This window comes from Nannospalax galili, unplaced genomic scaffold (genome assembly GCF_000622305.1).
Source record: "Nannospalax galili isolate Female #2095 unplaced genomic scaffold, S.galili_v1.0 scaffold54, whole genome shotgun sequence".
Classification (NCBI taxonomy): domain Eukaryota; kingdom Metazoa; phylum Chordata; class Mammalia; order Rodentia; family Spalacidae; genus Nannospalax; species Nannospalax galili.
This window is the reverse complement of record NW_008341028.1, coordinates 12,374,911-12,385,457: the sequence shown is the minus strand read 5'-3', so window position 1 is coordinate 12,385,457 and position 10,547 is coordinate 12,374,911. Positions and strand designations below refer to the sequence as shown.

The 10,547-nt window shown below is 36.5% G+C and overlaps 1 protein-coding gene across 6 annotated transcripts in view; it reads left to right on the top strand.

The window, feature by feature from the left end:
* The window catches only part of Myo9a (myosin IXA), a 269,269-nt gene that overhangs the window by 166,919 nt on the left and 91,803 nt on the right, over positions 1–10,547 (top strand). For all 6 annotated transcript variants that reach the window (XM_029565051.1, XM_029565050.1, XM_029565049.1 and 3 more), the window contains exons 20-22: positions 4,328–4,408; positions 5,853–5,963; positions 7,187–7,309. In XM_029565051.1, the coding sequence (XP_029420911.1) occupies positions 4,328–4,408; positions 5,853–5,963; positions 7,187–7,309 (315 nt within the window). The remainder of the gene's footprint in view (positions 1–4,327; positions 4,409–5,852; positions 5,964–7,186; positions 7,310–10,547) is intronic.

Genomic DNA, 10,547 nt, shown 5'->3' with positions numbered 1-10,547 from the left:
CCCCTCGTTTTTTTTTATCTCGCCGCTCTCTCTCTCTCTCTCTCTCTCTCTCTCTCTCTCTCTCTCTCTCTCTCTCTCTCTCTCCCCCCTTGTTAAACCCCATGCTGCTGTTCGGGGTTTTTGTGTGTTTTAGTTTTGTCCACACAGAACATTATGTTCCTTTTCTAATTACCTCTTATATTTTTGTCACTTATCCCTGAAAGTCTGATAGAATCTAATGCTTTACATAATTTTACTGTGTGTAATGCTTATATTGTGAAGCCATTCACCGTTAGCCAAAATCTCCCTTGTCTGGAATATTTTCTATTGTGTTAATACAGTTTCAATGCCCCCTTGTTTGTTTATTTTTGTTATATATGAGCATATTGCCTGTATGTCTGTAAGTACACCATGTGTGTGCAATGTCTATAGAGGCCAGAAGAGAGCATAGGATCCCCCTGGAACTAGAGTTACAGATGGGTTGTTTAAAAAAACAGGGCTCAGCAGTCAAGAACACTGTTCTTGCAGAAGACTTGGGTTCAAATCCCAGCACCCCCATGGCAGCTAACAACTATCCGTCACTCCAGTTCCAGGGGCTCCGACAGCCTCTTGTGTCCTCCGTAGGCATTGCACAACACGGGTGCACTTACCTACATGCATACACGCATACACATAAAATAAAAATAATAAATAACAGTATAAGAAAAAGCAAAAAACAGACAGGTTGTTAGCCTTGTGGGTGCTGGGAACTGAACCTGGGTCCACTTCAAGAGCAGCCAGTAAGTAGTACTCTTAACTGGTAAGCCATCTCTCCAGGCCTTTTTTTCTTTTTTCTTTTATAAACAAGGTCTCCCTGTAGCCCCAGCTGGCCTGGAAATAATGTAGATCAGGCTGGTCTCAATCTCATAGAGGTCAACCTCTGCCTCCTGAGTGCTGGGATTAAAGGCCTGTGCCCATGCTTGCCTCCTCACCCTCTTTAAAAAAAAAATGGTTCGAGGGACTTGAGAGATGGCTCAGCAGTTAAGAACAGTAACTGTTCTTGCAGAAGACCCAAGTTCGAACCCTAGCACCCACGTGACAGCTAACACCTGTCCATTACTCCAGTTCCAGGGGATCCGGCAGCCTCTTCTGTTCTCTGTGGGTATTGCATGACATGGTGCACTTACCTACATGCAGGCAATACAAACATACATATAAAATAAAAATATTAAATAAAATGTTTTTAAAAATAATAAATTGTGGTTATTGAAACAAGGACATTAAATTTATAAAACCAAAAAAAAAATTGGTTCTGGTAATGGAACCCAGTGCTAGGTATACTAGGCAAGTGCTCTACCACTGACCTATATCTTTATTCCCCCAGTTTTTCGGGGAGAGGGGCTTGTTGAGACAGGTTCTCCCTGTAACCCCGCCTAGTCTTGATTGTACAGAGATTTGCCTACCTCTGACTCTGCCTCCAAGTGCTGGGATTAAAGGTGTGTACCACCACGCCCAGTATCTTTTAGCCCTCTTAAATACTACTTTTAAAACCATTTTATTGAAAAGCCTGTTGTGATGGCACACACACTTGGAAGGTAGAGGCAGTAGAATCAGAAAGTCAAGGTCATCCTTAGCTACACAGCAAATTTGAGACAACTTGATCTACATAAGACTTGTCTCAAAAAACAAACAGAAAAACCCCAAATAAACTAGGATATTTCAGTATGAATTATCCACTGATGTATCATTGTATGTATTTTTGATTTATAAGCATGGTCCTTCAGATTGTGGACTTTAAAGGCTATTTTATTTGAGAGGATTCTGACCATAATCCTAAAGAAAATTTTTTATTAATAAAGGCTATTTAGTCATATTTTTCTTTTGCACAGCAAAGGAGGATGAAAAAGAACAAGACCAAAGAGCCAAGTTTCTTATGATATACCAGTAAGCTTAAAGGAAAGTCAGTGGGTTATAATGAAATCTCTGCCATGAATTTTAAAAATTCTTCATTAGTAGTAATATTATGGTTAGTAACATTAGCTTGTGAAATTAAAAGAAATACTGTTTGCACAATCCTGGTTACTGTCCTGACTCCCACTTAGAGTCTAACTCTTTACTTTGCAGATTTAGAAATACTAAGATAAATGAGTTTTAGCCTCCCCCACTCAAAAAAAAAAGGGTGGTAAGCATTTCTTTGTAAACACTATAAATTATTACCAAAGTTTATTCTTACACATGAGCTTAAGAAAATTTGTTACAACTGTTAGTTCATTAACATGTAACACCTCAGGAACAAATCAACATGAGGATTCAGGTTCTTATCAAAAGGGAATTTGATGAGCTTGAATTTCAGGAGGGATATTAATGACATGATTTTGGTAAATAAATCATTAAGTTGTTAGGTATCCTTTATTTTGTTACCTTTTATCTTTTATTGATACTTTGAATACATATGTCATTCTTAAACTAAAGAGTACTATGTATCTACTGAAATAAAAATTTAGTTAAAATTACAATTCTATCAGGTCCCTTAAAAATCCCCCCAAATTCAGGAGTGTGGGATAGTCTCAATTTATATTCATGTATATTTAATTTTTATAAGAGAGTTGTCTTTAGTGTTTGTAATATATTTTCCATTTATTACAAAGGTAATGAGTTAACTTTTGATTATTTAGAAAATGCAAATGAGGGAGTGGAGAGATGGCTCAACAATTAAGAGTACTTGCTGCTCTTGCAGAGGACCTGGGTTTCTAGTACCCACATGGTGGCTAACAACCATCCATAACTCCAGTTCCAGGAGAGTCTGATGCCCTCTCCTGACCTCCTCCAGCATTACATGACCTGGGTGCACTTAATATACATGCCTGGGTCCTCTGCAAGAGCAGCAGTGCTCTTAACCATTGAGCGCTATCTCTATCCCCTGTGAAACGTTTTTTTAACTTAAAAAAAATGTTCATGAGTGTTATGCTTTCATGTATGTTAACAGTACCTTTGTTGTATAGTGCCTGCGTAGACCAGAAGAGGGCATTGAATCCCCTGGAACTGGAGCACGGATAGTTGTTAGCCACCATGTTTGTGCTGGGATTTAAATTCCCATCTTTTACAAGAGCAGCCAGTGCTCTTAATCACTGAACCATTTCTTCAGCATCTCTCCCCATAATATTTTAGATGGAATTAAGTAACATTATATGCTTATTTCAGCTAAAGCAGTAATTCAAAGTTAACTTCAAGTATTGAGTGCTTTTATTAGAAAAAGGAAATATGCCGGACGTGGTGGTGCATGCCTTTAATCCCAGCACTAGGGAGGCAGAGGCTGGTGGATCTCTGTGAATTCAAGGCCAGTCTGGTCTACATAGTGAATCCCAGGCCAGCTAGGGCTACAGAGAGACCCTGTCTCAAAAAGACAAAAAAAGCTGGGCGTGGTGGTGCACGCCTTTAATCCTGGCACTTGGGAGCCAGAGGGAGGTGGATCTCTTAGTTTGAGGCCAGCCTGGTCTACATAGTGAGTTCCAGGCCAGCTGGGGCTACAGGGAAACCCTGTCTCAAAAAGACAAAAAAAGGAAAAAAAAAAAAGAAAGAAAGAAAAAGGAAATAGACTGTAAGTTAAGAATCAAAGTTCTTACCTTAATAAAATAAAAAGTAAAGAATATATTAACCCCAAGGCAAGCAGAAAGAAAAGATAATAGAGTTCTGTGAAATTGAAAACAGGAGAGAGGAGCTGGAAAGAAAAGGTAGAAATTACTATCACCAGGAATAGAAGAGAGGGTGTCTAGATAATTTTAAAATCCGTTAAAATCTGCTCCCTCTTCAGCCTACAGAAATTATTAAGGAAAAGAAAAACCTAGACTGGAGAGATGACTCAGCAGCAAAGAGCACTGGCTGCTCTTGAAGAGGACCTGGGTTCTATTCCTAGCACCCCCATGGCAGCTATACATGCAGGCAATACACTAATACACATAAAATTAAAAAAATAATTTTTAAAATGGGTAAATAGAAGAGCATGGTGGCACATACCTGTAATCTCAGCACTCAAGAAGGCTGACACAGAAGCATCACAGGCTTAAGGTCACTCATAGCTTATTATAGGTCAACCTGAAAACAAACAAGTGAAGCATGATCCTATATTTAGATAATTTTGAGATGTATCTGTAATTCTTATGTTGTCAGCCTATCAGCTATAAGATTAAACTGCAGTTCATAGCCTTAGCTAATCTAGATTCAACCAGAGTGGGAATACATAAAATTTGCTTTCCAGAAACATGCATTGAAAATTTTTGCATATTTTTCCAACACCATTGTTTATATTTATAAATCGCTTGTTGATAACTCTGACTAGGAGAGCACACTAATTATTTATTTTGTGTTGCAGGCTTCATTAAGCAAACTGATGGAGACACTTGGTCAAGCAGAACCATATTTTGTAAAATGCATTCGGTCTAATGCTGAGAAGGTAAAAGTGTCCTGTAAATAACAGTACATCACTTAGGTTAATGATTTCTGTTGGAAGAGAATACAGAGGAGCTGTGCATGCCTTTATATTGAAAATTACATTGCATAATTGTTATCAATAGCTATTTTTCTAATTTCCACCTTTACCCCACAGTAAGGTGTTTATAGATTTGATTCAACATTTAGAATTTGAGGTAATTTTAATATCTCTTGAAATTCCATCAATAAAAGAGGGTTTTTTTTTGTTGTTTGTTCCTATCAAACTTTTGCTGCTCTAAAGGCTACCTAATCTCTCCTATTTGAATATATATTTTATTCTGTATCTTATAAATTAATTGCTTCGTATTTTCCATGTTTGGAAATTTTTTGCCTTTGAGCCTGCTGAGGTCAGAGGACAACTTGTGGGAGTAATCAGCCCCATCTTGCTTAATTTTTTAAGTGGGAGTAATCAGCCCCATCTTGCTTAATTTTTTAAGAACCAGTCTGTAACTCTGCTATTTAAAACTTTTGTGATAGGCCTGATGACCTGTGTTCAATCCCCAGGACCTACCTGGTGAAAGGAACAGAACTCACCCCTGCAAGTTGTTTGTCTTCTGACTTCCACATGTGTACCATGGCATGCACAAGTCCACAGATACTTACACATATACAAATAAATAAATAAATGTCAATTAAAAGTATAGTTGTCAGGAGGCAGAGACAGGCGGATCTCTGTGCGTTCAAGGCCAGCCTGGTCTACATAGTGAGTTCCAGGTCAGCTGGGGCTACAGGGAGACCCTGTTTCAAAAAGACCAAAAAAAAAAAATTTATATATATATAGTTGAATTACTTCTTTATTCCATGTCTTAAATATTTCCATTGTGCAATGATTATTGTAATTATAGTGCTAACTTGGTATCCTTTGTAAGTATTCATACTTAGCATCTATGAAGTGCTTAGTTTCTGCTTATACTGAGTAATTTGTATATGTTAGTGATAATGAGTTAAAAAGGAAAATTTTATTCAGAGTTAAATACAAGTTTGAGTTTCAATTACTAATTGAGACTTTACTGAATAGAGTTCAGGCCCTAGGATAAGTTCTAAATGAATGTTAGCTGCTTTTATTAATCAACATAAATTCTAAAATAAAAACTCTTTAAGTACATTAATGTGAGTTTGTAGTGACTGAGCTGTGAGACCTCTCTGGGCAGCTACATTCCTCTTGAGCTTCTATAGCCTTCTGCCTTCACAACTAGAGAAACCTGAAAATTTGAGCTCCCTCATTACTACTCTAGGGTTGGACAGTCTGCTTTTCTGTAGCTACTAGATAGGACGTGAGCTTGTTCTTTACCTCAACTGCATCTTTAACAACCCTAAGTCAATCTCTAGGTAGTCAAACATTAGCTAAGCTTGTGAGACAAATCCTAATTTGGAGATGTACTAATCTTTTTCTTCGTTTGTTTTAGCTACCTTTAAGATTCAATGATGCCTTGGTACTAAGACAGCTTCGGTACACTGGGATGCTGGAAACAGTTCGAATTCGCCAGTCAGGATATAGTTCCAAATATTCTTTCCAGGTTATATGCTTCTATAATGATATTTAAATATATTCATACTAAGTAAATCATTCCTACATTTCTTGCTTATTATTTCTTTGGGAATCAGTTAATTTCTCTTAATTCTTTCATTCTATCTACCTTTTTTTATACAAAATTATAAAAGCCTTGAGGCTACTCAGTGTCTTTGAAGTAGAATATACAACACAACACTTGGGCCAAGTGTGGTGGTGCATGCCTTTAATCTCAGCACTGGGGAGACAGAGGCAAGCAGATCTCTGTGAGTTCAAGATCTCTGCCTGGTCTGGAGCCTTTGAGGAACCAAGCACTCCTTTGCTGTGTAGAGATTAGCTTCCTTCTCAGCTGTATCTTCTTGTATCTTTTTTTTTTTTTAAACACATCCTAAATTAACAGCTAGTAACTAATGCCAGCTAAGCACCTTGCTGTATGTTCTAATAGCTACTACATTTGCTTTTGTTACTCTCTCAGAAAATTTGAGACAGGGTCTCTGTGAACCCCAGTTGGCCTGGAATTTGCTACGTAGATCAGGCTGGCCTTGAACCCACAGAGATCCGCTGCCTTTGCTCCTGATTGCTGGGATCAAAGGTGCGTGCCACCACATCTGGCTTGATACAGCTTTCTTAAAAGAAATAGTTACCTTCTGCCTTCCTTTTTAAAATTTAGTTTCCATTTAATAACAATATAAACTCAGTATCATTCCCTTTTCTTGTGTTTTAAAAATGAACAAACATTTCTTTGGTTTCACCCTTTTTTTTTTATTAATAAGTTTTATTCTTGACAGTTTCCTACATGCATATAATACGTACTGCTTACTCTCACACCCACCCTCTCATCTCTATTCCATGGCTGGCCAAGCCTCACTCTACTTTTAAAAGAATGAGAAAACAGGTCCTTGAGTATTTTCACTCATGTGGCCCACTGCTCTCTTGCAGAGTATTCTGATCTTTTCTATTACTTTGCTTTAAATAAAGTTTTCTTGCCATTAAAAAAAAAGTGCCAAACATGGCATATGCCTTTAATCCCAGTATTCAGGAGTCAGAGGCAGGCTGATCTCTGTGAGAACAAGACCAGCCTTGTCAAGTTCCAGGTCAGCTGAGGCTTCAGAGAGATCCCATCTCAAAAAACCGAAAAGAAAAGAATGAAAAAAACAATTAATAAAAGGATAATTTAGTCAGTTTAGGATGTAATTTGTGATTTTATAACATGTTCTTTTTAATTTTCAGGATTTTGTGAGCCACTTCCATGTACTTCTTCCTCGAAGCATTATTCCGTCTAAATTTAACATTCAAGATTTCTTCAGGAGAATAAATATTAATCCTGATAATTATCAAGTTGGAAAAACCATGGTAAATATTTGTAGCCTTTGTAAAAATTAAACTCACTTTTGTATTTTAATATCTGTCTTTGCCCGTGAGAATTGTAAAAAGATAGTATGTATTGAGTATCAAAAGGAAATTGATTAGCCTAAGTGTTTTTTTCTTTTTAACATTTATTTGTGGGTGTGTGTGTATATGTGAGCATAGAGGTCAAAGAACATGTGGAAACAGTTCTCTTCCTCCATCATGTGGGTTCCCTGGATGGAACTCAGATTGTCAGGCTGAGTAGCAAGTACCTTTACATGCTGACCCAACTAGCTAGACACCTATATTTTGTTTATTATTATAATTATTATTACTACTACTACTGTTATTTGTGTGTGTGTGTGTGTGTGAGAGAGAGCGAGAGAGAGAGAGAGAGAGAGAGAGAGAGAGAGAGAGAAGTTGAATTGCACATGAGGTCAGAGGCCAATTTTCTAGTCAGTTTTTTCTTGAAGATCAAACTCAAGTTGTCATACATGCACTGCAAGGTCTTTGACCTCCCGAACCCTCTTACTGTCCCTAGATATTTTCTTTTTCTGTTTTTTTAAGGCTCAGCAGGGAAAGGTGCACATGTTCACGTATGTGTAGGTGTACAAACACACAATCAATCAATACATGTAACATAAAATAATGTAGTCAGCATTGATTATAGAACTTTTGGCCAATGTTCTATTTCTGACTATTACTTCACCTGTAATTTAAAAGTCTCTGAGTAGATATTTTGCAGTAATCATCAACTCATCTTGTCCAAAGTAACGTTATCTTTTTTCCTTGTCATCTTTTAAATTTGTTTCCAGTTTTTTTCCAAGTTTTGCTTTTTCATTTTTTGTTACAGATGATTCTCATCTCTCTTTTTTTCCATTCCTCCCAATTGCATTTTGTTTCTGTTCCTTAAATCTTCTCATCTATATTTTACAATAATAAATTGCTGTTCTTCAAGTCTATTTTAGTCTTTCCATTCCTAACTATTCTACCCATTTTATTAAAGTCATTTATATATACTTGTTTATTTTTGCCTCCTGCTTAATAATAATCTTCCAGTAGACTCATTAAATTAAAACATCTTTCTCTCTCACAGTAGCCAATCTTCTACATTGGCTAGGCATCCTGATGCATTCTTAAAATCCTGCACTGGAAAGCAGTGGCAGGAGAATCACTAGTTCAAGGCCATCCTCAGCTATGTAGCAAGTTCAAGACAAACCTCAACTACATGAGAATATCTCTCAAAAAACAAAATAAAACACCTCCATATGATTGTTTCCATAGTACTTCATGCTGCTTTATGAAGTATAAATTGTTCAGTTGTCTCATGTGCTTGCCTTTATTATTTTTTTCTGATCCTATGCTGCCCAGGTAAGATCTTCTATTTCTAATCCTTATTAGATATTCTTTTCCTCCCTTGATATTTGTTTACCTGCTACCTTTCATTATAGCTGGTACTGGTAGACGGATGAACTGAAAATTCTGCTTCAAAGAGATAGGTCTAATATGTCTAATTTATCCCTTGTACACCACTGCTTAGTAACTATGGAGTGTAAGAAACCTTTAATGCTTGTTAATTTTTTTCAAGCAGATGGTTGTTATTGGTTTATTCAGGTTATGATCACTTTTAAAAAAATTATTTAATAGCCATATAATTAGAAGAAGTATTTTATTACAATAGCATTGACATATTCAATAACAATTTCCAGAGCTAAGATGCATCTCTTTCAAAATTGTCTGTAAATTTTTAGGTTTACAGTTGAATTGATGCAGTTATACAATATTGTACTCTGTATAAACCCTATAAGGCAAAAAACTAAATGAGGTTTTAAACTTTAAAAAAGATCTCCATTTAATTATTAAAATGCAGAGTTTCATACAGAAAAATTCATTTTTAATACAGTTGACACTAAAATGCACGTGTGTTTCTAATCTATATATCTGATTATTACTAGTGACAGTCGGTTACTTTTTGAGCTCTTTGGCATCTGAGCATGGATATAAAATCATCAGGTAGATTCCAATGATAATGTTTTTCACATCTACTAATTATTAAGGAGCAAATTTTTATACTTTGAAGAATTTTTTTTTCCTTTTCTTCTTTTTATTTATTTATACACCCACTTCCCAGGTAGCATCCTCCCATAGCCTCCCTCCCCGCACAAGAGCTCTTATACTCTGCTATCTCTGCTACTGTGTGCTGTGTTGTCGGCAGCCACAGCCATTCCCCACTACTTGCCCTTTTTGCCCTTCTGGTGAATCTAGTCAGCCTATCTAGAGGTCTTTGTTTTAGGAGGGTCAGTTGTTCTTCATCTAGCGGTAATAGTTGTCTATATTCCTTTGGATAAGATTGGGGTCTGCTCTTCATTTTCTCAGTTCTACTATTTTTTTGAATAAATTAAGTAGTATTGGATTCAGATCTTCTTTAAATGTCTGATAGAATTCCGCTGTCAATCCATCTGGTCCTGGGCTTTTTTTAGTCGGGAGGTTTTGTATTACTGTTTCCATTTCTTTTTGTGTTATGGGTCTGTTTAAGCTGGTAATCTCTTCTTGGTTTAGTTTTGGTGGTTCCCATGCCTTTAGATATGCATCCATTTCTTTTAGGTTTTCAAATTTAGTAACATAGGTTTTTAAAGCATTCCTTTATAATGTTCTGGATCTTTTTGGTGTCTGTTGTGGTGTTTCCCCTTTCATCTCTGATTTTGTTGATTTGGAGATGTTCTTTCTTTCTTTCTTTTGGTTAACTGTGATAGGGGTCTGTTAATTTTTTTTATTTGGAGGTGCTCTTTCTTTCTTTTGGTTAACTGGGCTAGCAGTCTGTCAGTGCTGTTTATCTTTTCAAAGAACCAGCTCTTGGATTTGCTGATTCTTTGTATTGTTTTCTTTGTTTCAATTTCATTAATTTCTGCCCTGATTTTTGTTATTTCTTCTTGTCTGCTCGGTTTGGGTTTCATTTGTTGTTGCTTTTCAAGTGTCTTGAGTTTCAATGTTAAGTCATTTGTTTGTGTTCTTTCCAATTTTTTGATGTAGGCACTTAGAGCTATAAAATTTCCTCTAAGGACTGCTTTCAGCATGTCCCAGAGGTTTTGTTGTGTTGCATTGTCCTTTTCTGTCTTCAGCCCTTCTTTCTCCTCTTCTTTCTTAATTTCTCTTTTGACCCATTCATCATTCAGGAGTGTGTTGTTTAATCTCCATGTGTTCATGTGGTGATTAGGGCTTCTTCGGGTGTTGATTTTGAGCCTTA